We start from the raw sequence: 27,723 nt of genomic DNA, 5'->3' as shown, positions 1-27,723 counted from the left end.
GATGGCCATGTTCTGGATCCACCCACCAACATACCAGAAACCACAGTTGGCAAATGCTACAAGCAAAGGCATTTCCTGCATTCTGGCTTTCTAGCTGAGGGCCAGATGCTTCATGATCCTTCCTTAACAGCACAGCTAAAGGACTGGGTGTTGCATGGTGTGTATAAAGACCAGGCTGCATCACAGCCACACATTCAACATCAAGCAGGAGAGAGAGAGTCTCTTCCCTTATTCTCAGAAATTCCTTTAGTGGAGAGAGGGTCAAAGGACTACCTTATAAGTTACAATTTATAAAGTAAACCTGCTAAATTAAGTAGTAATTATTGTGGTTCTCATCCATGTGATGTGCCAAAATATCACAAAGAAAGGAAGAGCAAACATTACTAAAGAAGGTAAACAATAGTCACAGCCTAAAGAGAGCGCTGTGGTTTACTTCAACCTACAGCATGCTCTACCTACACCACTTCCAACAAGTTACTCTCAGTTTTATCTCCTATTATCTTTAATATATAATAGAATAATTACTTATGTGAAATTCTCCAGAAGCACTTGTCTCACTTAAAACAGTTTCAAAAGTAGGAGTTAGAACCTTGCAGTGCACAGGAGCAGGCTGTCCCAGTGTACCAAAAGGCAAGCTGGAGGGGAAGATGGCCAGCCTGGCTGAACAGGGAGATTTTGAAGGAAATTAGGGGAAAAAAGAGAGCTTACCAACTATAGAAAAAAGGGCTGGCTACTTATGAAGAGCTTAGGAACATTGTTAGGTTATGTAGAAATAAAATTAGAGAGACAAAGGCACAATTTGAACTCAGTCTTTCCACTTCTGTTAGAGATAACAAGAAGTGCTTCTACAAATACATCAGTAGCAAAAAGAGGGGCGAGGAAAACCTCCATTCTTTGTTGGGTATAGTCACCAAAGATGAGGAAAAGGCTGAGGTACTTAGCCCCTTCTTTGCCTCAGTTTTCAACAGTAAGACAGGTTGTCCTGAGGGCAACTGGCCTCCAGAGCTGGTAGACAGAGACAGGAAGCTGAACAGCCCCCTGTAATCTAGAGGGAAAACAGTTAGTGACCTGCTGATCCACTTGGATCCTCACAAGTCTATGGGACCAGAGAGGATCCACCCAAGGGTGATGAGGGAGTTGGCAGAAGAGCTCGCCAAGCCACTCTCCATCATCTACCAACAGTCCTGGTTCACTGGGGAGGTCCCCAATAACTGGAAGTTGGAGAATGTCACACCCATTCACAAAAAGGGCAGGAAGGAGGACCCAGGAAACTACAGGCGTTGGTCTCTTCTCCCAGGCAACAAGCAGTAGGACAAGAGGGCATGGTCTTAAGATCTGCCAGGGGAGGTTTAGGTTGGATATTAGGAGGAAATGCTTTACAGAGAGAGTAATCAGACACTGGAATGGGCTGCCCAGGGAAGTGGTGGATTCTCCATCCCTGGAAGTTTTTAAGATGAGACTGGATGTGTCACTTAGTGCCATGGTCTGGTAACCACGGTGGTGTTGAATCAAGGGTTGGACTTGATGATCTTGGAGGTTCCTTCCAACCTGGTTGATTCCATGATTCTATGATTTTATGAAAAAGGTTTTCTGTCCAAAAATTACTACAAAGGTTCTGAAAGTTATAAAAAGTATTCTGTTCCTGCCCAACAAAACAACCAAAACCAAAACAAGCACAGGCTAGTAATTTCAAGCCTGCAAATACTGAATAAAGAAGGGTAGCTTTCATCCAGAGGCAGAGAACACAAAACTCAAGTGCAATTTGTGTGTGCAACTACCAGACAGTTCAGAAATAATTGTACAGTGTGGCTGGCTATAGATATATGTACATATACAAGATCCAAAGGCTTATTATTGTATCTCCTGCACATACAATGCATATTATTTTGTGTCAATCTGGCATATGCTATTGTACATGACTGTCTACAAAAATCAGAGCAAATGAGACAAACCTGTTACGGTAAGAATATTACTTCAACATGCCAAAATCAGATTGCCAAAGCATCCCTAATTCTGCAGGCTTGGTCCTATGCATTACAGTCCTTTGCTACTTGACGAACTCAGATGTTTGCAACATGATAGATGGGAAAAATCAGTAATATGGAAAAATTAGTTGCATACATAGTTCCTCTATCCATTGTCTTTCTATGGCAGTGTGATTTAGGGCAGTTCTTTACAATTACCTCAAAGCAATAACTTTTTTACCTGTTGACTTTCAAACAGCACTGGGATAAGAAAATAATGCACTTTAAACAGTAGCAGAAAGAAATCTAGAAACCAAATGGGGAAAGCCTATCATATTCTTTAACAAAATAACTAAAATTTGGGTAAGGAAACTAGGAACTCTGCATGGAAAAAAAAAATTATTTGTTCCCATATTTTTAATGCATCTAAACCCCAAGATCTTGTCTGCACATAATTAATCTGATTCAGGATTAAAGGAGACAGGACCAAGCTCTAAACAATAAGCATGATCTTTGGTACCTTACATTGAAGCACTCCCCTTGGTTTCTCATAAAAGGCTTAGACATTTCATGTAAATTAAGAAAAGGTCCATTATTTTAAATGAGGTTAAACATTTCATTTCTTGATATATCACTTCATCTTTCTTCATTTGTGAACAGCTTGATCACAAACACAGGTTGGAAAAGAGTCTGGTTGACTGAATCAACACAAATGACTAGCTATCCCCTTCCATGTGCTGTGGTTCTTCCCTGAATGGTTGGCTGGATAACAGCATTTCCAATCCACCTCCCCACAAAGCCACAATAATGTCAGACACCATACCTTATTTACTACTACTATACCTGACAAGAGCCCCCTTCAAGAACAACATATCTAATGCAGGTAAAAAGCAAACAACTGATACATCTCACAGCTTAGCAGACAATATTTGTTTGGACTATCTACCAGCTGAATAAAACTTAACACTAAAAGGTTGGGATACCTATACAAACCCACACACACACACACACGCTGTCCCAATCAGTCCCAGAGCTCACGTTTAGAGTCACTACCCACTCTGCAGATTCAGACTGAGATCTAAGAATAGCAATGGGTTTTCTCTGGCTCTTGGCATTCATGGCAGGAAGAGCAGTGATGCCAACTGCAGCAAGAGAAGGCAGAGGGGTGGACTCATCAACCACAAATATGGAGATCAGCTCAAATGTTGCCAGCAATGGCATGGCTAAGAGCAGTCCCAAGTGAATCAAGTTCTGTTTTGGGCAATAGATATTATCATCTTTCCAACAGCTAACCCAAAAGCACACACAAAGGATTTTATTAATTCTGTAACTTCCCTTTATTCCACCAAATGCAGCAATTTCTTTCAGTCTGTTTTAAGAAGATGTTACTGGTGGCTAAGAGCAACAGTGAAGACAGTTACTCCAGTTTGGTCTATATTCCACACCAAGTGATGTCAGATCACCCTGCAGTTATGAGGTGCTCCAGCTCTTGTCTATGGGTCTATTTTAGCCCCTGCTTAGACCAGAAGTGCTCTGCTATTTATCCAGGCAGCCAGATGCAGTCCACATGCCCAGTACATGTGATTGCTACCTCCACATGGTATTCTCAGAAGGAAATATCATCTGGTGTCTCTATTTTCCCTGAAGCAGAACAACAAATGTCACCAGAGCAACTATGCTAAGAAGAGCACATAAACCTGGAATCTCAAATTGCTTTCTTGTATCTGCAGAAGAAAATAAATCATCCTTCCTATTGCTGCTTTGACTCTTTTTTTTTTTTTTGTTAAAGTATTAGGCAGGTAAACAGAGCAGGTTATGATGGACAGGCAGGCATTATTATTTCATCATTGTTTTTTGCCCACATCTTGCCTCCAGCCATACTTGCAAAAGTAGTAGCAAAACATTTGGATTCAGGCTCTCATTCATGCCCTTTAAAGCCATTTTTTAAAAAATGTTTATGCAGCAGAGGCATTTCTGCTACACATAAAAATTCTTGAAAAACAGGAAAAGGAAATCAATGCTTCCTTCAAAATTAACCACTGTTGGCACAGTCTCGAGTCTGTTACTGTGATACTCTACGGTGTTTTACCTTTGTCCATATTCACAAAATCCTGTATATATTTTGGAGTTAAGATTTGAATATTTTTACTGATGTCAGACATTTTCAAAATAGTTTTAAAACCATCATCAAATTAGACAGAACATTAAAAACAAATGTAGTCACCAGTATTGTATATTCAGAATTTAACCCAGCATTTTAAGAAATTTGTAGTGTCTCACCAAGGCCCTAGGATGGCAAAACCGGGCATCACTTCAACACAGACCAGTTGGCAAAATTTCTCTTAGTCTGGCAGTGATTTTAGTCTCCAGCAATTTCCATCCACTGCATAGTATGCTGTCACCTTGCTGTATTTTGGGGAAGACGACTCCCTGTGCCTTAGGTGCCCTCCAGTACACCTGCGAAGTACCAGAAATCACATGCCCCCCATACCTTCATTGGTGGAATTAAATAGGGCCTGTTTTGATGAAAACAGGCTGAACAGACTAAAGCTTAACTCTAATCTTGGGCAGATTTCCTGCAGAAGTGCAAGGGGGCACTTCAAAACCATTCAGGCCCCAACAGAGCAAAGCTCTTCAAAACTTCCTTTAATCCTGCTGACAGCAATGAGTGGTACATATCCAAGTGTTGTAGCCCACACAGGTAGATTAGAAGCCACCACATAATTTTTGAAGGCGTCTTTACCCAGGGAAAATGTGGCAATGATATTGATGTTTCATGACACACTGCAGTCCAAAGAATCACATATCTACTTCTGCAATTAAAGTGCTGGTATTTCTACAAGAGTAAAAGGCTCAGTCTGGGTTAGCAACAGTAGTGGAAGACTTTCAGAAGACTTCTAGACTGTTCTGAAGGGACCACTGCCTTGTCAGCAGTGGGAACACAAAGGATTGCAGAAACAACCACTCAAGCTATTCCAGCTTGAGTGTTGTCTAATGAGATAACATTAACCAAGGAAAGTTCTCCTTGCTCTTCCCCATATAGACTGGTCACAGAAGAATATCTGTAGCACACAACTGTTATATCAACCATTACCAGTCTTAATTGCTCTCAAAGACTTGAAATAAAAGATTTGATCAAGCAGTGGCTACATTTTAACAGTGGCTATGTATCTGCTGAAGTCACCCTTTAGCAAGGAGTTATGCAAGACTTCTCCTGACAGGTCAAGCCAAATTCAATCTTTGTGCAGCTTCACCGATGACACTGCCCCCAGGCAATCACATCCTATGTGTTTACTTCATAGAGGGGAGCCCATAAGCAGCAAGTGAATGGACACAGCTCTTTGTTAACAATATATTTTTCAATACTGAGAGTTTTGTTGTATTTTCATGTCAGAAGATGCTTGAATAGGAGATCCCTTTGTCAATAAATTATTCTTCCAGTGAAATTCGCACCAAATTTTTTATCCTGATATTCTCTGAAAATCGTCACATGTGGCCTCACAATTTTCAAAGACAAAATACATTCCCAGCCATCCTGGATAGAGGACAAAGAATATCAGAAATAGAAAAATATGAGTGAAGAAAGTGCCATGAGTTTTACAGCTGGTCAGCTTTCCCCTAGATAACCATTCCTCCATCCACAGTGAAACCACATTAAAGCTTTTCCTCTGCCATGAATAATACCTGTGAGTATGATTGTGAACTAGAGATGGAGGGCTGCGGTGCTGAGAAGACACAAGGGAGGAAAAAGGCAGAACACAAGGAATGATAATACAAAACATCTCTGGGACGACCCTGTACACCTATATACATGCTAAGTTTTAATTATATGCCACTTTGGATTCAAAGCCACTTAGAATATTCATAGAATAGCAATATCAAAAAGTTCTGCAGTTACAATGTTTCTCTGAGAGAAGAGGCCCAAATGCTTTTTACTTCTGCCTCACAGCTAAAATATTTAAGATACTAAACAGCTCAATACAATGAGCCTAAAAATGGCATCATCTTTCATGGATCAAGTCTCATGAATTATGTGTTTTGCAGCAAAATCCTGTAAAAAATCCTTCTGGGGCATTTTCATTTCCATGAGCACAGTCCTACTAAGTGAGGCAGATTCTGTTATGATTACTGTGACCTTGAATATTATGTAACTACAGCCTGAGAATTATTTTATTTTTGAAAAAATTCTTCATGTAAAAAAAAATTAAGTTACTAATGGTCATGACAGAAGGGGGAAATTCGATCTAGTCACATTCTAGACAACAGAGAAAGGAGAAAAATACTAAGATCAAGTAAATCCACACTTTCATCAGATAAGATAGGCGAGGTAACTATGAAAGAAACCATTTGACTTACATCCCACAAACTGAAAATGTAAGAAACTTGGTGGTTTGCAGCCAGGTTTTACTGGTCTCATTACCCCTGGCACCCTTGCAAGCTAATTCAGCAAAGCTGCATCTTGATCAAGGCTACGGTACATGCAGAAAACTTCCATTCAGAACACACCCTGACATCTTGGCTTGGGAGTCAAGACATCAGTGTGGCTGCATAACCTTTTTTCTAGCTGACCTCCAATGGTTTCTGGCCTCCCTGCTCGAATGACATGGCTGGTACTGACCCTGGAGTAAGGCACAAAATCAAGTCCTGCTTCTATCCGGTAGCTGCTGTTTCCCCTGGATTTTGCCTGCACAGGGCAGGAGTTCTCCCAGGGTAGCTGAGCCTACTGCATGCTCCTTATTGTACTTCCCAGGGCTGCTCTTGTCCAGGTGGATTGTTGATGGTTTTTAGCAAAAAACTTCCAGGACTACAAAAATCTGCATGGGGTAGGTCACCAGCTGCCTTTAGGCAGAAGGTCCTTTCGTGGGTCTGCTTGAAATGTACCACAGTTCCTCTAACAAGGTGTGTCTGAGCACTCAACCTCTCACCAGTCACCAAGCAGCAACCACATTTCCCTAACATTTACACAGTTACAAAGGCCAAATTTTGTGTTTAATAGCAATGTTTAATAACTTCTGTTCTCCAAGCAAACAACATTACGGATGGGAAATTAAGCCCTGATCTTTGTGAACGTGACATTGCTCACTCAGCAGGCCAAATCAAGGTGCGCTCTTCGCTGAGCAGGTTTTGTGTGAGTTTTCCTGTCATTCTGTGTTGGGCATGGCTGAGATGGAGTTCATTTCCCCACAGCAGCCATCCCAGTGCTATGCTTTGCATTGGTAGCTAGAAAGCTGTTGATAACACACCAGTGTTTTGGCTGCTGCTGAGCACAGCACCAGTGCTGTAACACTCCTTCCTCAGTTGAGGGCGGGATCCTGGGAGGGGACATGAGTAGGCCAGCTGACCCAAACTAGCCAAAGGGGTATTCCATACCGTATGACGTCAGCTCAGACATAAAAACTAAGGAAAGGAAGAGGAAAGGGGGGCATTCATGGTTTCCAATGGATGCCTGCTAAGAAACCATCACACAGTGCTGAATCCCAGCTTCCCGGGACCTGACCGGCTGTTGCTCACTGATGGGAACTAGAGAATAAACCTTGTTATTTTCCACTTTGCTTTTGCACACGCAAGCTTCCACCTTTGCTTTAGTAAACTGCTTTATCTCAACCCACAAGTCATTTTCCATCTTATTTCTCTCTCCCCTGTCCAGTTGAGAAAGAGGAATCACAGAGCGGCTTGGTGGGCACCGGGCATCCAGCTAAGGTGAACCCACCACACCTGCCAATTCCTTTTCTTTAACCATTATTGCAGTAAGCAGGCTCTGTGGCCACTAGCCCTTGCCTCCAACACATCAGCATTTCAAATCTGCAGGCTCTGTGTATACATCTACCTTCATATTTATGGTAAACACAAATATAATAGTGAAATTAACAGCAACATGAGCTGCCAAAAACCCAAATATAATTCCCATGAAGGCAAGAGCACCATTTTACAAACAAGGATGGGTGAGTTACTGGCCACAAATCCTATCTTTACCTAGCATGTCAAGAAAAAGAGGCTTGAAACGTCCATCTTCCATCTTCAAAAAAACTCAAAACATCACCTCATATGGTTAAAAGGATGCTCTGGGGCTGCTGGCAGTAGCAGGGGGCCTGGGTCACATTTTCAAGAGCACACAGATTGTCTTCTGCTGAGTCCCATGAGAGATCAGAGACTTCAAAGACAATCTCACAAGGTATTGAAATACATTTTAAAATCTGACTTGCTAGACAGGACATATTTCACCTAATTTTAACTGTCAATCTGCTAAAGCTTCATATAGACAGTCTAGGCTTACCCTATCTAGAACTACCTAATTCCCATTAACTGTTAGGCTTTGCACGTGTCAGTCCCTTTTAAGATTAAAAACAATCTTGGAAAATTAAAAAAAGGCCTGACTAGATTGCACAACTGTTAAGAGGTCAACTTCTTTCAAAGGTTGCACTTCAAATTGTGCCAGTTTCTACCTGCTTTTAATCTGGCCCATAGTCTACACAGCACTTTCTCTCAAGTTAACACATATTCGACAGTTTTGTAGATTGCAGTTATTTATTGACTTGTGTGAGAACAGGCTTTGCTGGGAACCATATTTTTAAGTAACCAGTATAATTCAGCATAATACTTTTTTTTTTTCAGTCCAGCATTAACTTGAGTACTGGTACAAGTAGCAGCTCTCACAAACTTGCCAAAAAACAGTGGAATACTTTCTGTGGGAGTATAAAATAGATTGGCCACTGTTATTCTTACAAGCGCATTAGTTCCACGTGCAAGAGAAATAAAGTGCTCATTCATTACCCAATTTACAGTGACAGTCTAGTGAGATATCTCATTTACATTCTGATAGCCCCATGAAATGAACTGAATTCCCACAGAGTCACAGAATGCCAAAGTTAGCATTTTCCTTAAAAAAAAGAAATAAACTCAAGTCTGCCTCTGGAGCAGATTGGCTATAACTTTGAACCTCAAAGGAAATGAGAGAGAAAGAAAGGGCAAGGCACACATCATAAGAGGGGGTGGGGAAAAGCAAATGGCACTGGGAATGGAAAAAGAGGGCATTAAAAGAATTTCCTACTCTAAACAATGTGCAAAGTTAAAAATACCTTCTCCTGAGATTATCCTCATCATAAATACTCACGACAGCTATTTATAGCTGTCTGGTAGCCTCCAAGAAAGATTTTTATTCCAACAAAGGAGCTATATACTAATGCAGAACCCATTTAAAGAACTATTAAAATTGAAAATAAACCGTTCTTGCGTCAGCAAACCTTATTGGTACCTGTTCCCAACTCAGTCTAAACATGGCTTTCCTGGATACTGATAATGGAGCTTTAAGCACTCAAAGAAGGGAAGAAAAAAATCCTTTCTTCATTTATCACAGGTCAAATACCTATGTTCATAAAGGCCAACACCCAAGCATCAGGAAGGCCAGGTGCTGAGCTGAAATAAAGAGTGTGCAAGTTTCTCAGCCCCTGCTTGGTTGTCCAGGAGCTCTAACACACCAAGAGCCTGGAGCCAGGCTCCAGGGAGGAATTGTGTTAGGACCTCCCCACCACGGATAAAAACCTGCACCACTGGGAAACCACCTGGTGTAGAGTCATGTTCCAGCCACTCAATTCACAGGAGATACTTTAAAAATTTATTCTTCTTTCTAGTCTGTTCTTCCATTTTTAAATCTTTTCTCTAGATCAGACCGATTGGTCTGATCAATCCCGGTACTTGCCAACATGTATTCTTCCTGTTCTGATTGCCTTCAGCTTTGAGCTAGGCAAAAAAATTAATTGTGAATATACTTTTGAAATCCATGGGAGGCTTCACTGAGATAACTCATGATACCAGATTGCAGGCACTGCTGGTACGTTTTTTTTCAGGGCAGGGTAGATCTGTGATGAGTAGGGATAAGGGACCCCATCACCTGTAGCTGATAAAATGCATGTGTCACATTAGATGGGTCTAACAGGGTGACCAATAGCCCACCTTAACTCCCTGCCAGGAACTGAATCCTTCTCTTTATCTCCTGGTCTCAGGTAAGCAGTTACATCTTGGAGTATAAAGGTATAGGTGAGAGGATCCTGCTTTGTCCCTTTTCAGGTCTCTCTATAAAGCTTGTCTTTCAGTGCCATCAATGTGTCTGGGTCACATTTGCTGATGACTCCACCCACATTTAATTGATGAGTTGTGACCACAGTTTGTGTTATCTTTAATTGCCTAAGAGCATGTTCTGCCATTTCACTGTCAATCAGCTCTGCACATCCTGTGTTAATTAAGACTGCAAGAATTTCAGAGCAGAGGTCTTTCCCTTCACTGCATATATGTAAGCGAATTTGCAACACAGTTCTGATCATAAAGTTCAACTAATGTATATTTTTCAGCTCAACTTTGGTTTGGTTTCAGTTTGGCTCCTTCAATTCAAGTTAAGATTTGAATTAAAAAAAGACTTTTAAAAGTAATTATTTGGACTGAGTTGCAGTTCATTAAATGAATAACAGCTTAAACTAGTTTCAAGTTCACATTTAATTTAAATATTTGGTGCCGGTTTCCAATTTGTGGCTCCAAATGGTACTGAAAAAACACTGATCTGAAGTTTAATACAACGAGCAGCAAAAGTAGAGTTGGTAAGCACGATTTAGTTGATGCAGAGGAGAGGAGCCAAGCAACAAAGCAATTCACTTTGCAGCAGCACAAGTTTCACATGATAACACCAGTCCCCTATACCCTCCTCCAGAAACACCACTTTGCCCTGCATCCCAGTGCTCTCAGGACACCAGGTTCACAGTTCAGTACTGGGATGCAAGGCCTCTACCCTTATTTCTTAATGGAGCAATCTACCACTTCAGAGAGTGTTCTCCACCCGGAGGAAACCAGAGCCACTCACTGTCACCTTAAAGGAAATGTAAAACTTTCTTCCCCTCCCTCTCAGTTTTATTTGTGAAAAAGAGTTTGGGATAAACTTGCTCAGTTTTCAGCACATTTTTTTAGCTCCCCATCACCAAAAGCTTCTACACATACAGCTTTTCACGAAAAACAAGCATACAAGCATTTCATCCAGTTTGTGTAATGATGAAATCAATGAATATTTTGCTGACAGAAGGAATAGCAAACAGGCACCTTTGAGTGCCTGAATGATAAGACTTCATTTCTGTGGAAGCCTCAGTGGAAGCTGAGGAAGGTTTGTGCAGCAAAATAAGCTGGTTGAAGACATGGAATTTTAATAGTAGTCTAATCTACTGCCCTCAGTTTAGCAACATAATGAGGAGCCAATAAACCACACAAGTGCTACAGGCTGACATCCATATTTCAGTCATATAATATGCTTTTAGACACAGTAACAACCATAGCTGAAAAGTACAGTACATTCTGTTCTACCAATGGCAACTCAACAGCATCATCTACATCTGACTCTCATTCTTTCTGGTATCCAATATCATGGCTTTTGGAACAGGGTAACAATTATTATCCCATCTTCTCCCCAATTCTGTGGTCAGCAGCCCACTACTACCAACATATTTAGTTGATAAATAATGGGGAAGGAGGCTAGAGAGGAGGAAGTCTAGCAAACGGAGCTGAGTTACATAAGCAACTTTATTTTTCCCCCCTAGAAATCTTAATTTATTATCTGTTCCCAACATTCACTAAATGTACAGGCTCAACTGCCACATTCCCCTCTTCGGCCTAAACAAGGCTGCAGGCAGTTCTATGTCTTCTGAGACTCATAAGATGAAGTAGCATTTGCCCTAGATTATGGAAAGCCCAAAATGCAGCTTGCAAGCAAACTGTAGAGCAGGCTGTTCTGTAAGAAAGCTCACAGCTGTTCTCTGCCTCAGAGAGATGATGTGGTCCTGTGACTGAGACATGGCTTCTATTCCCAGGTCTTCCACTAAGCAATTAAAGATGAGGCTTGAAGTAAAATATGTTATGACAGCCTAAACCTGTGATGATAAAGGCACATTTGCAAGAAACGGGGATGTGGTTCTGGTTTAAAGAAAAAAAAAAAAAAAAAAAACAAAAAACAGCAGAAAACAAAACCAAGGAAAAATTATTAATCTGATATGGCCATAGCTGCTATCCCAGGTGAGGAATCCAGTGCACAAATGGCAGAAGAGTACCCTCAGTCAAAGGATCTGGTATTACTCCTGCCCTATTTTCTGATTGCTTTCCCAAAAAATAAGCATTGTGTTTGTTAGTTTTGGCCAGAACAAGTCTCCAGATGTCTTCCACGTCCTTCTCTCACACAGACACTCCACAACATATTAAAGTACCCTATCCATTGGCCTTTTGAGATGTGACTCTAAAGCCTGCACAAGCATTTGAAAGACTCTTCAGTCTGCTCTTAAACAAAACCTATGCCAGGTGAAATGTCCCAAAATCCAGTAGAAAGGGGCTATGAGGAGGTGCTGTTACTCCTTTCCAACTTCTGAAAACGTTTGTTGAATTAAGTAGAGAGTTACTCCATAAAAGCCCTGTATCCTGTGCAAATCAGCTCATGCCATCTCAGTGTCAGCCACCCAACAGTCAATAAGTCCAACATTATCAGGCTGTCAACTTAATTATATCCTCCCTTGTCAGGGGAAATCATCAGCACATGCACTGGAGTATCTCCCTATCAACACCCAAGAGTCAACAGTGAGTGGCAGAGATAAGCAATGGCTCTGTATACAATTTTCCCTGCAATAAAATATACAGAGTTCTTATCAAATGTGAGGTGGGCAAACCTCCGTAGAACTTAAAACTTATGGAGGAGGACTTCTGAAGTCTATAACTAAAGCTTCTTTTCCTGGCTTCTCCTTCTAAAGATGGCCTGCACATTGGGCCTGGGTGATTTCTACATCATCCTCCAAACTCTGCAGCTGCAGCTTGGAGAAGATATAATAAAAAAACAAGCAAGCACAAAGCATTCATACATAGCCTTTGATAGGTTTTTGGCTGTGCCACTGAGTCCCTCATTACTCCCTATTGGCAAAGCTAAAGTGACAGCACTACCACGTTACAAGGGTGATGGAGGGATTTACATGGAGTAAATAAGTGACAAGTAAATAATTGACAAGATCTTCAATGTTCTGAGGATGGGAATGTATAAAGCAGCTTGCATGATGAGAGGCTCTATAGTGCTAAAGAAAGGAACAAAAGCAGTAAAAATGACACTACTATTCCCAACACAAGGAATCACCCTCATCTACCTTTCAAGGAATCTACTCTGGACAGATATCTTTATGTTTATGCTTACATCCTTAGTTCATCTTATTAAGCATTTAAGGGTTAAAGAATCCAAATTCTAACTAGCAAAGAGGTTTTCCTATTAAAAAAAGTGTTAATTTTAAACCCCTTCTGCATGTCTGTTTATCCTGTGCTGCAGAACAGCTTGAAGGCACCACGGAAGTAGGCCATGAACAGAGAAACCCATTTCCTGTAAAAGCTGACAATTCGCATGATAATAGCTTATATTTGCAGAAGCATCTTCTGTATCAAAAGTGTTTTACAAACAATAGACACATATCTCTAGCAAAATGCAGTTACTGCTGGTGTAAAAATCAGCAGCCTACAAAATCATGTACTCCAGTGGGACAAGGAAATATTTTTGGCTACCAACACCCAACGTTGCCCATTAAAATTCTTTACCTCTGAGTACTGAATAACAACATTTGCGACATGTAATCCGAATAAAGACAATATTCAGAATATTTTTATTAAAAACAATTGTCTTGAATACAGTTTACAATATATGAGGTAGCTGCCGGATGTCGATAGAAAATGAACACATGTTGTAAATTCAGTGCTTGGTAATGAGGAAAATGCATATGTTCCCCCAAGTCTGCTTCTCTGTAGGTAGGACCAAAGGGCAACATTATGTCATTTCCCTTTGCGCAGGACTCCCTATTGGCTTTTATAAAGAATTTGGCTTAAAAACTGATGACAGGGTACATACAACCCAAGTTGAGGGAAGAACAACCAATAAATAAATGAAGATGGGCTGGTGACAGAAAAGTAATTTTTAGTCACCAAGACATCTTACCAGTATTTTCTTCCAGCAGTATAATGAGGACAGGACAGATGCTCTCTGCCCTCAGTTATACCAAGCCCTTAAACCCGGAGTAATCATTAAATGTGCACAACCACTGAAAACAGGATTCAGCCTGAATAGCTATGAGGGTATGACATAGCCTCTTAAATGGGTCCTCTGAGTTTAACTGGCAGCCAACCCCTTCCTCCCAGATCTATCTTACTTTAAAACATATTCATTAATAATTGCTTGAATTTTGGAGTTCTTCTGTTATCTGCAAGCATTGACAGGAGTTTAAAAGCTTTCATCAGCTAAACTGCATGTTTTGTGATGTTTACTCCACTTCTGTGTATTTATGCCTTTATCTCCTCAAAGCAAGATATTATATCCAGCAAACCCCTGCAGCCAACAGACTGAGAAGTCACATTTCCTATAAAGTCAGCATAACCACAAGCATGCAAGACCTATAATAATATCAAAGTCAGTACATCAGGATCTCATTGTAAGTATGATGTGAGCATGATAGGTGAAATCAGGATGGAGCCAGCAAAGCAACAGGGAAACAGATGAAGAAAGTTAGACTTTTAAGATGTGAGTCACCAAAACAACACCTTCAAGCACTTCTCATTACTCAAAGTGTCAGAGCTGGTGACACAGTTGAAGTCTTTCCTTATCATCATAGTTTAACAGGTACCATATTAGTAATTAGAATTTGGCTTAAAAACCGATGATAGAGTAGAGCCCAAGTTGAGGGAAGAACAACCAATAAATAAATGAGGATGGATGTGTGACAGGAAAGTCATTCCTGGTCTCCAAGATGAAAAATTAGATTACAGTACACAAAATATTAGGTTACCGGTCAATTATATTTGCCTAAACTTTTCTGGTTTACTTTGAAGATGTATTTTCTTCATTCAATTTATATATATCCTGTACATATATTCAGGCCTGACAAAACATGGTAATATTTTCATTACTTAGTAGGAGGTTTTCTCATATTAATTTAACCACCAATATATTCTTTCCTGTTAGAATATTGAAATGACTCAATCATCCCATGAAAAATTTTGGTGAGAAATAAGACTGTAGCCCAGAAGTAACTTAAGCAACCCTCCAGTCTAAGATGATTACATGCTAATGAGAGAAAATATTCTCTAGATTGTACAACAGAAAAGGGGAAGACAGGCAGAATTAAACCTTTTCCTTAAACAAGTTCATCTTATGGCATTCCATCACAGACAAACCCTCCAGCTATCATAACTCACTGGCTTGAAAAGGTCATTAGAACTCTGCCGCATTTTGTTGGGAGAATGAAAAGCCAAATTCGTAGCCATGACATGAAAATTTGCCCTTGGTATTGCTGTGGGATGATCTGAACCCTGAAATCCTACAGAGGCACTTCTTGGGAGCATTTTTCATGAAATATCAGCCCAGCACATGCACACACATTCTCTGTGTGAGAGTCACAAACACATCCTGCAGCCCCAGTGAGCGCAGCAGTAGCATCGACACAAAATACACAGCACTTCAGGCTCTGCTTTTTCTCCTCTTTCTATACTTCCCCACCCAAATATTTCTTTCTCTTTTTCAGAACAGCCTGAACATGTGGCACCAGACACTGGATGCCTGCACTCAAAAAGTTAGCTGCAGTGGAAGCATTTTGTTACCCATGTTGCTGACCTTCAGAGGAATACCCCACTGTGCAAGCTGGACCATAAAAGGAATCCATGTGCTGCCAGTGTTTAGAAAAGCCATCTCCTTGTCTTTCCCAGCTATGGTGCTGCCTTATTAAGACACTGAAGTAGTAGCCGCTGGAGAATCTCGGGAATGATCTGAGCAACACTGCCTAAAAAAAGCTTGTCATTTTGTATGTGCTGAATATGAACTTGAAAAAGCTGTGAGGACTGTTCAGTTTGGTGATTACAGGCTAGTAAGAGAAACCTATTCTAAAGAAACTACAGTCATGCTATTCCTGTGGAAATACGCGATTTTTTTTTTCCTTTCCAACCAGTCAGAAACATTTTCTCCATGGGAAAAAGTGAGAAAACAGACTGAACATTGAGGGCTTCATCTCGAGGGATGGCATGATGTGACATACTAAAGCAGTGATATAATCATCTCACAAGAGTGCACTTTGATAAAAAATCATCTGTACATGGATCATGATAAGGGTTTTCCTCTCCAGTCTCTGCTGTGCCCTGGTCCTCTGACAAGATGATAAACACTAAGTGCGAGGAGTGGAGGTAGCCTTTCATGGTAGTTGACTTATCAACTGTAAGCATTTCTGTGAAAATCTGATTGCTAGGCTTTGATTAAAAGTTTTTGAATTCACATGAAGGTTAAAAATAAATTTATGAGGTTTGTTGGCTGGTGTTTTCTTCCCCCTCCCAAAAGATCTATTTCACTAAAAGCCATTTATACCATTTATCTTCTTTTCTCTGCTAAAAAACACAGAAGGAAAAAGTTTTATTCTTTATATTAAGTAAGCATTCCGCTCTGGGGTCAACTTCAGCCCTATTTATTTCTCAACACTGTATTATAACACTGACTTTCAGAAATTCCCAGGATTGATACACAGAGTATCTGATTTTCTGCCTATCACCTTGAAACCAGCTTGCTCCTGTTAGCACCGTCTGCTTGTTGGAATTTTGCTCAACAAAAACATCCTCCCCACCCCCAAGCCCAAAAGACGTATTTCTGAGAGTTAAGCTGTCTTGTGGTAAGAAACTGTATGTCTTCTGAACAAGTAACTGTATATGTTTCCAATAATTTCTGCAGTGCTATTCTCATTTTAAAAGTGATGTTGCTTAGATTTTTCTTTCTAGTCTCTCCCTATTCACCTTTGAAACATAATAGTCCAAGGAATTCAGCTGCCAGGAGCAGGAATAGCTGTAGTCGTAGGCTGACTCTGCCAGCCTTCCCCTGATCTCACCTGACCCCATACAACATGTAACATTAAGGCACTGGAGGTAGATCAATGTCTGAGTTTCCCTGTCTATTATTATCTATGCCTCCCATCCCTCCACAGAGCCAAGTTAACAGCAGAAAAAAAAAGCAGCTATAGGAAGAAGCAGGATTTGCATGGAAAGTGAGGATCAACAGAGATTACTCGTCAGGGAGTCCAGCACCAAAGCACCTCATCACAGTTAGAGAGTCCTTGTCTCTGCACAGAAGTAGCAAAAGTTTACCTCAAATCTGGTTTGAAACCAAGTGCAGTAAATCAGTGTAAATCTCCCAGTCCAAATCACAGAACAGTTAGGGCTGAATGGGACCCCTGGAGATCATCTAGTCCAACCTCCAGCATGACTGGGCTTACTCTCCTGTGTTGTTTCACAATAAGACCAATTTTGCAAGAGGCTTGGCTGACAAGCAGTAAATTGAGTCACGGTAATTTGGTTACTTTCCCCTGTGTGCATTTAATTGACTTAAAAATTTACCACTATATACATCAGGTTTAAATCATACAAAGAGGGCTCACAAAGAACAGAGTTCTTGCTCGAGTGAATCAGTTAATATACCAAAATGTTGTCTCAAGCTGGCAGAAGAGGTAAGTCATAGTACAGAGAAGTAACTTTACCAAACTTTTGAAGAAACCTTGCTTTTGAGTACTAATTTTCAGCACTTCTCTTACGGTCTCAGCACAAGAACACAGCCTGCTAGAAGATAACCAGAGCAGTCCCTGTTGCTGACTTAAAAAATGTCGGCATCAAAAATGGGTCACGAGCTGCCTTAAAGGAAACTGAGGTGTTTTCAGCAAAAATGATAGGGAAAAAAACAACTCAAACCAAAAGACAGCTGCAACTTGCTGTTGAGTTGCAGCTTTCCCTTGATTTTCTATGTCAGCATGACAAACTTGCTGGTCTTGTATTCAACAGACTATCCAGTAAAGACTATTAATAAGCAAGTTTATTTGGACCAATAAACAGGTTTTCAAGTAAAGAGAGAAAAAGATGTATTTATATTTCCTTAATGTCAACCAAGATGAAGCTAACCTTTAACTGTCACATACACTACCCGCTAGTCTACACTTTCCAATAAGTGAAAAGAAAAGCATGCTGCCCTACTTTTCCACTTCCCATCACCCCTGATGCTCCCCAGGAAGAGAAGGGCTCAGCTGCAACATTGGCACAAATGCTGCTCCTTCTAATCTGTAGCTGTATCATTTCTGTTAACCTGACCCCTCTGGTCAGGCTGCAGGCCAGCATTCCCAGGGACTGCGCTGCCATTAGACTTCTTTTCTAAGGAGTAGTTGCCCACTGACCTTATTTCTGGCCAGGAATATTTCTAGAGCTGCATGCTGATGAATTAAGTTGACCAAGAAGCACAGTCACCTAATGACTTTATTCTATGAAACACCTTGATCACATAAGAACAACCTGTTGGCGAGAGGGATTTTCCTTGTTTAGCAGGAGCTAATAAGTAGGTTATGACGAGAGAAATAAAGCTGCTGATAAACATTTATCTTCAGTAATTAAAAACTAATTTAAGGGCACAAAACCAAAAATGCAGAAGCTAATCCACCAAATGAGATGCTTCTGCAAGTTGAAATCAGTTTGGAGTTCCATTTGCAAATCACATTTTCCCACCATAGTTCTTTCAGCTGAGCTGTAAAAGGATGACTTTGCCCAGGCTGCCAGCAATTTGATAGTGTTTTCATACTTTGTTTATTTGTGTGTAAAACTTGTTAGCGTTTGATTTTATTTAACCTATTATCCCTGTAAACCAATGGACCTAATCCTTTTTAAAGGGAAATCTAATATTCTGATTATCTGGTTTAATTTAAGATATTAGATCATAAAGACGTTAATAAAATGCAAACTCACACTGAGAAGCAGATGTTCCTAGGAGCACACTGGTTAAATTTATTTTCATGTCACTCCTTAGAGAGCCTTACAGCTGGGCAAAAACTTCAGTCTCTATCATGCCTAATAGCTTCTACCATTCTGAGCCCAGAATGCCCTGAAGAATTAAGCAACAAGTTCAACAGTGTTTTTGTTCCCTAAGAAGAAGGCATTGCAATCTATCAACTAAGGGATCATGTCCATCCAAGTCTGGAAAGCTGTGGGTTTAGAGGCTGTTTCTAGTTACTCTCTTCTGTTCAAGGCAAAAGAGCAAATTAAACACTGGCAATGCTCTCCTTCAGAGCAGCCTCCCCCAGACACCTTAATAACTCCCCCAGACACAGAGCTGTGTCACCACCTATGCAGAGCAGCTCTCTGGGCTCAGGACCACCAGCCCAAGTCTGTCCCCAGATGCTCTACTCATAAGTAGTTGCTCAGCCTCTGGGGCCAGGGTGTGGGTGCCATGGCAGGAGGGCAGTGCAGGGCAGCCCTGCTCACCTTGCTCCCACCTTCCCTCTTAGGCAACAGCAAGGAGGGCTGTACCAACAATCAACCTGCATGTCAGGGGCTGCGAGAAGTAACCAGCTGTCTGAGCAGCACTTTATGGCTTTCTATCCAAAAAAAGCATCAAGACCCTGTGTGACCTACCTCAGTGGGCAGGCTGAACAATCAGTATATATGTCATCAGCCACCTGCAACGTGCATATGCAGCCAACAGAATATATTATGACAGATAAATGTATCAAATGTACTCACCTGAAAAACAGTTTTAATTTTTTTTTTAAGATGGGGTATTCAACCATCAAATTCTTTCGTATGGGAACAACACAGTATTCCTTTTGGGTTTTTTTAAACTAAATTAAATTTGTTGCAGAGCATCACTGTTAAAAATAAGGCCTCATTTAATCAAAAGAAGGGTTAATGTAGAATTGTCAGCAAACTCCTTTGTAAGCATTCGGGTTTGTGTGATGCAGTAGACACAATCTTATGGCCTGAGAATGCTTCTTTATACAATGAATTAAATTAATTCTGTCTTTTTTGCTATCTGGATATCAGGTATGGGGAAAGTGACTAAGCAGCTGAGAGCTCAATTATGTACTTTCTGTCTAGGGAGAAATACAGATCAACTGGGTTTATTTAAGAAGAAAGACTGGGTTAGGCATCTAATAAGACTTAGAAATAGCTCTGGGACTTTTTCCTGACAACTGAATAGTGGGTGTCCAGATCAATGAAGATGAGAAACTGCTCTGCCTAAGAAAGACTCTGACAGAAGTAGACCACGGACAAAGAACTGAACCTCTTTTGTTCTGGGTCAGTTTAGAACAGAACATGAAGTCTCTGCTTCATGGAGTTAACTGAAGGCAACCTATATGAAGTACTCCATCAGGGAACAGAAAATGCTGCTGGGGAATCTGAGGTACTGTGTCTGCCTCCAAGGGGCATACATAGCTATAGTCACAGACATCACACTGCTCCACTGGGGCTGGTACAGGAAGTTTGAAGGCTCTCTGCCTTCACAACCTTAGGCCAATGTACAATTTATGCATTTCAAGTATCTGAAGCCTTTTGTGTGAGCAAATTCAGAGGGCAGATATGATTTACACTGTTTGAAGGTGCAATGACAGATAGACAGTGCTGCAAGAGCACTGCAGGCAACTCTGGCTTAATAGACTGCATACTGCCAGTTTGCATATAACATACTAAAGAGATGTTATTTTTCAACAAAACATGGCAGGAAAGCCACTGACACTCATTTGTACTGAATCAGCTACATTCCTTCAGCCTCACGATTTTCTTTGTGCAATGCCTATGTTTTGGTCTAATTCTGAAAATCATGGTAAAATATCATGTTGTATTACTCCTCACATGGTGCTCTTTTAAACAGGCACACTAAAATTGTCAATAATGAGTACCAAAAGCTGTGTCTCCATGCCCATATTTATTGGGCATTTAAATAAGATCAGTTCATGAAGGACTTCAATCTATTTAAAGTTCATAAATATACAGTAGGAAAAAAAGGTCAGACTTCTCTTTGGTGGTAGGTGGGTTACCTGGTTATAGGATTGGATTTCTCTTTTCACCAGGGAATTTCCAAAATTCCTTTAGTGTTTCCAAAGCCCACCTGCCACTCTGCTGAATGGGATTAAAGATGGAGCATTTTGCCAGTTGTCTGGGTGCTAGATTTGGGCTGTCCTCCCAAAGCTTGGTTGGTACAATAGTACCATAGTACATGTAGTACACAGATTATAGAATGATCTTGACATATATGTGGATTGCTATATGAAATACTGAGGACCTGATTTTGTTGTCTGCTTATGAATTGCAGTTGGTTTAGCTCAGTAAAGTTCATGCTCTACATGTCTTATTTGGAAGAACAAAGCTTCTTTTATAAAACATTTCTTCACAATGAAGGAAATGAAAATTAAAGAAAATATAATCTGAAAAAAACACACAATAGCTGTAAAATTATGCTGTAAATTCTACTGAGTTTTGCATAAGTTTGGTTATTTCCTCCAGGGCATTTGAAAAGCTACAATAGCAAAGACTTGTGTAGTATCCACTCTTACTTGAGAATGACTGAAGTAGAGCATGCTTTAATGAGCCACTGGGTCATGCTTTTCCCTCTGGGTTTAAGAATGAGCTCCAAGAACTGCACAACAGCAATGCAGTGTGAAGGGCCAAACCCACCTCAACAATCCAAATATGTCCTGTCAGTCCTGGAGTTCAAGGGAGCTGTGGAGACAGGTTAACAACTGAAGCACTGTGCTTCAATTTTTTCTCAACTCTCACGCATTTCTGATCCTATTTATTCATTGTCTTAATATTCAGTTCTTGGGCAGACGATGTCACATCTCAGCTCTGCCAGAAGGTGAGTATTTTACAGAAAGACAAACAGAAACCCTCAAAGTATTTGCAGCTTCAGGATATACGAAGTTTGTGGAGACATAAAGCCACTGTAGTTCCTGTTCTAGTAGCAAAAGAGGCTTGGATTAGACAAGAGCACAGCCCTCAAGAGGACAGAGGCTGAACTTTTGGGTAAGCACAATTGTGAAATAAAACATGAACATTGGGAAACGACATGGTACACGTATGCAGCCAGCTTCTCTTATGTTTAAACGTACACTCATTGAAAATTTGCATTAAGATCATATTCTTCTTTCCTTGTACACAGGCCTGAATTGAAGCACAGTTGAAGTACTCTGAACACTCTTTAATAAAAATATAACCAGGCACTTGGGAACAAGAAGTGGGCAAGTCTTAGTCTTTCAAGAAAAAAAAATAAAAAATGGAAAGGAACCATTTATGTTAATTCCTAAACTCTCAACACTGTTTCACATTTGTTACTCATGTACACCCTATACTAGGGATAATGCCATTGCAGGAATGAGAATCAGCTTCAAAAGTTGTTTGTGGTCATTCAGTGTAGATCTAACATGGACACACACTTATCCTCACCATCCTGGACAGGCAAAGGAAATTGTTTACTTTTTGTGGGTGACAAGGATGACATTACCTGGGTCTACAGAATCATTTAGATGCTATGGAAACAAATATGTCCTGTCTTACCTCTCCAGAAGACAAGAAACATGCTTCTCATTGTCCTGCAAAGATGTACCCTGCTGGATGTACCTTCTTAACTTGGTGAATCAGTCCTTTGTATGTTTACCTGAGCTACACCAGATTCAACAGGAACAGTAAAGTGTTAAATGCCTTTCTAGTTCTGTACATGCTTCCATGGATCTGGACTGAAATTCACTTGACTCCTTTTTCAGTCATATCAAGATAAGTTTTGGAAGTAAACACGTATCCTCTTTTTAACTGAAGTGCATTAAATAAATTACCACTCCAGGAGAACTTTAAGCCTGCTGCAGGCTGCTGCCATCCCCGACCTGCAAGTTGGGTTATTTCCATGAGTATTCCCCAACCCACATCCAAGAATATGAACCACACTGCCTTATAAAACTGTTTAAGTGAGAGACTGGAAGGAGTTTGCAATTGAGCTGTTGGATTCTTTTTCTTTTTTTTTTTTTTTAAGAGTCTTTAACTACTGCCTTTAATAATCTATGAGGAATATACAGCCTTAATGGCAGTATTTTTCTGTATGTCCTACTCATATGCCCTTTTTAGGGTATATTTAGTAATATCTGATTGGTCTGCAAAAAGATGAGCCCTTTAGTCAGGACAACTGTGACCCCCGTCAGGATATTTTACAGGATGGATTTAGAGAGCCTTTTCAGTGATTTGTGATTAGATGCTAGATAGCCACTTCTCTTTGCCCTATTTTTACAACAAGATGACCTACACCTCTCCTTCCCCATGAAATGACCTCCAGTCCCTTAGGGAAGAACATTACACAGGGCAAAGCTGTGGTTCAGACTCAAAATTAAACTTCAGCTAAATGGAGACCAATCTGACAATGACCTTCCTGAAGTCTTCAGTCATGATGGTATGACAATGAAGTAAATTGGATCAGCTTCCCAGCACAATTAAAAATAAAAAAAACCAACAAAAAACCAAACCAAAACCAACACAAACACCAAGGAGAGGTGAAAATATATTGCCGGCACAATGGCAAGTCATCCAGTTGTAAAACTGAGGCTTAAGTGCTAAATAGATTGACCCGAGAACTGTTCTTTAGACAGCAGAAGGGGTCAATTTTTTCTCTCAATTATACTGAAGTCAAGGAAGTAGGTCTATTGTCACTTCAAGAAGTATTTCACCTCAGTTTTTCACTGCAGCTGCATGCAACTGTGGCAGACCAAAGTGCATCAGCAAGATAGAAAGCACCACTCGTCCAGACACACACATTCTACCTAGCCCCAGGCTAAATTCTTCCAGTGTTGGTTACAACATCAAAATGACAAAACTCAATGGTTTTGTTCAAGAGAACATATTTTACTGTCTAGGAAGAGTACGAAGCAGCAGGTGGTATTTGTTTTTTCCCTTGTTGAAAGTCAATCCCCTGTGCTTCAATTACATATGGGATTTTTCCTGTCATTTAAGTGCAACCCATTTCTGTAACAGCCCTGACACTCCAGAACAGTACGTACCCTGTGGCTGGGAAGGCAAAGCATTCATCCAGCTCCTTCAAGGCTGCCACTGAGACTGCCTCATAAATCAGCTGGCTGGAATAACTCAGGTAGGGCTTAATCCAAAACCCACTGAAGTTGGTGGAAAGCTTCACACTGATTTCAGCCAACTCTGGACTGGTACCTCAGAGCTTTATACAACCATAGTCCCAGGCAAAGGACTCCCTCTGTCTCTGGGGAGCAGGACAAAGCCTTGGCTTTGCCACAGAGCAGTTAAAGATGTATCACATCCCATCACCCAAACGACTGGTAGGGTAATTTTTTCCCTGACCTCACAGCTGATCAATACAGACCAGATGCAAAATGCCAGGAGACTGGCACAGCCAACACTGCCATACTTTGTCCTGGGTTTCCCAGTCTATGCCTGAAAAGCCTTTTTCTCCCATGAGGTACAAGGGCTGCTGGGTCTCCGCCAGCCTCAGCACATGCAATAAATCTGACAGCCTGGGAGAAAGCTGGACAAAGTCCCATATGTCTGCTGTTGGACACATGCCCCCTAGACAGGTCTGCAGTGCTGCTACAAATATGTTGATAGGCCTCCAGAGATCCAGACAAATATAAATAGTAAAAAAAATTCTGGCTGGACAAAATTTCTGGGTGGGCGCAGTGAGCCTTTGTGGGGAATCCAGAATGTGTGGGATACCTAGAAAAGGTAAGAGATTAAAATGCCAAAAAACCACTTGCTTTCTCAGTTGGTGTCAATTTGTATCTGAGTTGCCACAGTATGAACTACTAGCCAGAGCACATATCAAGGGTGAAACACAATGCTGGTCTTCAAAGGACAGAACTGGCCTCTTCATAGGCTCAATCCTAAACATAAAAACCCACAGTGCCAGGGTTACACAGCACAACAAAGCATCATTTCCAAATGATTTCTAATGGAAAAAAAAAAAAAACAACACAAAACATAAAACCTGACACTAGACTTCCAGGATTGAACTTAGACTAAGTTTCTCCAAAGATTAGACTTAAATAGTTGGGCACCAGTGGCTCCAGCATCACAGACACTCGGGAATCTCACAGCAAATGTATCCTGACCAGTCCTAACATGGCCTCTGGCCCCTGGTAAAGGCACAGTAACATCAAGGCACTTCCTCTTGGGCACGTGGTGCATGAGTCCATGCTGCTACAACACATTTTCACCCCTCGGTCTTTCTTGGGTGCAGGCATCAGGCTAGAAAGACATGCATTCCATGTACCTTCATTCCAGGAAACAGCAAAATGTGTCACTGCAAGTGGCTGAGCTACAAATACTGTTTGATGTGGTATGCTGGCATTTGGGGGTTTACTGTTCTATTCAAAGGAGTCTAAGCAGTGTCTGGGAGACCTAGCAAACATGTTACAGCCTACACAATCATCCGTCTGTCCATCTTCCAATGGACATCTCGAATTCCACGTCTGAATTCGAGAGCGAGGTTCTGCTTCTGTTAAGGCAAACCAAAAATAAAAAAGCCAGACTAAATTATTTTTAAGATCTCGAGATTTTTAAAGCAGTCTGGTGACTTTGAAGGAGTCTGACTCCTGGTACTTGAATGCTTGGAGTTGGCAGCAGTGGAGGGAGTACAGCAAGAGTTAGTGTACAGCAATTTATTGTTAAAAGGCTTCAAATGTGTGGGAAAGGCCATGGAGTGCATCTGCAGCGATTTGGGAGAAAATAGGGACACAGGCCTAAGCCCTTCTCTTCTGGTCAGGCTGCCATAGAGCTCCCCTCCTCCATGAAGACTACCACACTAAATCCCAACAAAGCCACCCTAGACATGGCTAAAACACTTTCCAAAAGCAGGGGTGGGGTATATATGGGATATATATCCGAAGCCCTGGATTTAAGCTTCAATAGTGGCAAAGGCAGAATCCTTACCCCCAACTCCCTGCTGCCTTCACAAGCCAGCCATGGCTGATGCCCAGGCCACCCCACAGCCTCTGCACACTCACATAAGAGCTTGGAGGTCTTCAAAGGGAAGTCAAGTAACACTTTTCTGTAGTAGAAAACACCTTCTAAACTACACCCCCCAGCATCCTCCACAGGCCACCCAGGGTCCCTATTCACAAAAAAAAAAAAAACAAACAAAACTAAAATTTGAGTCTTTCCTTAAACAAGTTTTCCTAAAGCAGAAGTGCACTGCAAGTATATAAACATCATGTGCTATACCATATACGAGTACAGGCTCTGCAGTCCCTCCCATGCTGCCCAACACACACACATACACCCCCAGGCCCAGGAGAAACTTTCTGGCAGTTTAGTGCATGGCACATTTGCTGCTCTGCCTTTCAGGGATGGCAATGGCTGCACTGTGCAAAGGGAGGCTGCTGCCTCATTCCCCTTTGGCCACCACACTTCACAGGAGTTTATTTATCTGCCAGCAATGCTGCTGCTTTCCAGAGCTCACGGGTTCAGTGCATAGCCTGACAAGAGCTCACACACCCAGTTTTGCATGGCAGCACTTCCTTTGTGAAAAAAGTTAGCTATTGCATCTCATCTACCTGGGATTCCCTCCTGCCCCCCAAGTATCATCAATTTTCATTAGACAGTTGCTGATGTAGCAGAACCTCATTAAAAAGTTCAAAGCAGGCATACAAAGTGTACTGCATTCTGCTGGCTTTCATTTAAAACTGCTCTGAAAAATCACTTTTCTTCTGTAGCCTTCAGAATCCAAAACACCAGGGTTTTTTCAGATCATGGGAAAGGACAGGATTGAAAATGAAGTCCATACTCAGAATGAAGTACAAAAATGGGAACAAAATGTGCTTAAACCTAACTTTTATTTCTTTAAATCAGCACAGCACTAACGAACTAAATCAAATCTTCATATCACTGAAGACATTACTAAAATAAGTGGAGCCTGACTTTCTCCCTGCATATTCCAGTGCAAATCATCAGAAATCCCACAAAAGCAAAGAGAACTATACAAGTGTAAAACAGGTTAGCTAACGAAATGTCGTTCCCAGTATTTTCATGGTGTTTCTTTCATAAATTGACAACATCATACCCACATCAAGTTCTGCTTTCATTTTCACCAAAATAAATCTGTAATAACTGGTAGCAAATGCTGCCCTTGTTGCCCCCATAAAGTGACTATAAATGAATAAAAAGCGTCAGGCAGTACAAACACAGCAGCAATTGCATAGTAATGGCAGACAATTCACAGATATGCTACACTGCATATACCAAGTCTATCTCAGCTTTCAATTATATCTTATAACTTTAGCTCTAACATACGTATTATTGAACATATCCAAATATCTGACAAACACAATCCCTTCTGCACAACACCCACATAGCATCTGAGCATGAGCTTTCCTATCAATGATTTCACACACCCATATTCCACCTTTGTTGTCCACATTTATCCGTATAACAAAATAACTAGAAGCCAGGACATTTACAACAGCCCAGGCGAATTAGACACTGGACACCCCTCATCTCTCCCACAATATTAACTAAAGCTATTTTATGGCACATATACGTTAGCACAGGGACTCTTTGGTTAGCTGTAGCACACTTTGGAGTTTGAGACAGAGATTCTCAAAGCCACTGCAAGTCAAAGGCGACCCACCAGCACCATTTTCCGTATGCAGTACCTCACCTCTCTGCTTCAAGGCGCATTTCCTCACGCTTTTGCCTCCTGAGTTCTCTGCGGCGTTCAAAGTCATCCATGGTGGGTGTTTAAGCGTTTCAAGCTCTGGAAAGATCCAAATCTGAAAGGGAGAGGATCGCTTAGACGAGAGCGAAAACACAATGGATGTGTTCAAACGGTCGAGTCCGTTTAGTTTTGCTTTGCTGTCTTAACTTTGCTGTAACTATTTTCTTTTTCCATCAAAAAATTTAACTTCCTCAGCATTGTTGAGATAAACAAGAT

The 27,723-nt window shown here is 41.0% G+C and overlaps 1 protein-coding gene across 11 annotated transcripts in view; it reads right to left on the bottom strand.

Annotated features, from left to right (window-relative positions):
* The window catches only part of CALD1 (caldesmon 1), a 196,550-nt gene that overhangs the window by 67,995 nt on the left and 100,832 nt on the right, over positions 1-27,723 (bottom strand). For all 11 annotated transcript variants that reach the window (XR_003530347.1, XM_027659567.1, XM_027659570.1 and 8 more), the window contains one exon: positions 27,451-27,562. Coding sequence is in view for 10 of the 11 variants with exons in the window: in XM_027659567.1 (XP_027515368.1) it covers positions 27,451-27,521 (71 nt within the window). In the remaining variant the exon portion in view is untranslated. The remainder of the gene's footprint in view (positions 1-27,450; positions 27,563-27,723) is intronic.

The sequence above is a fragment of the Corapipo altera genome, unplaced genomic scaffold, assembly GCF_003945725.1.
Source record: "Corapipo altera isolate COAL_440 unplaced genomic scaffold, ASM394572v1 1, whole genome shotgun sequence".
Taxonomy (NCBI): Eukaryota; Metazoa; Chordata; class Aves; order Passeriformes; family Pipridae; genus Corapipo; species Corapipo altera.
The sequence above is the reverse complement of the archived record's forward strand: the minus strand, read 5'-3'. Positions and strand labels throughout refer to the sequence as shown.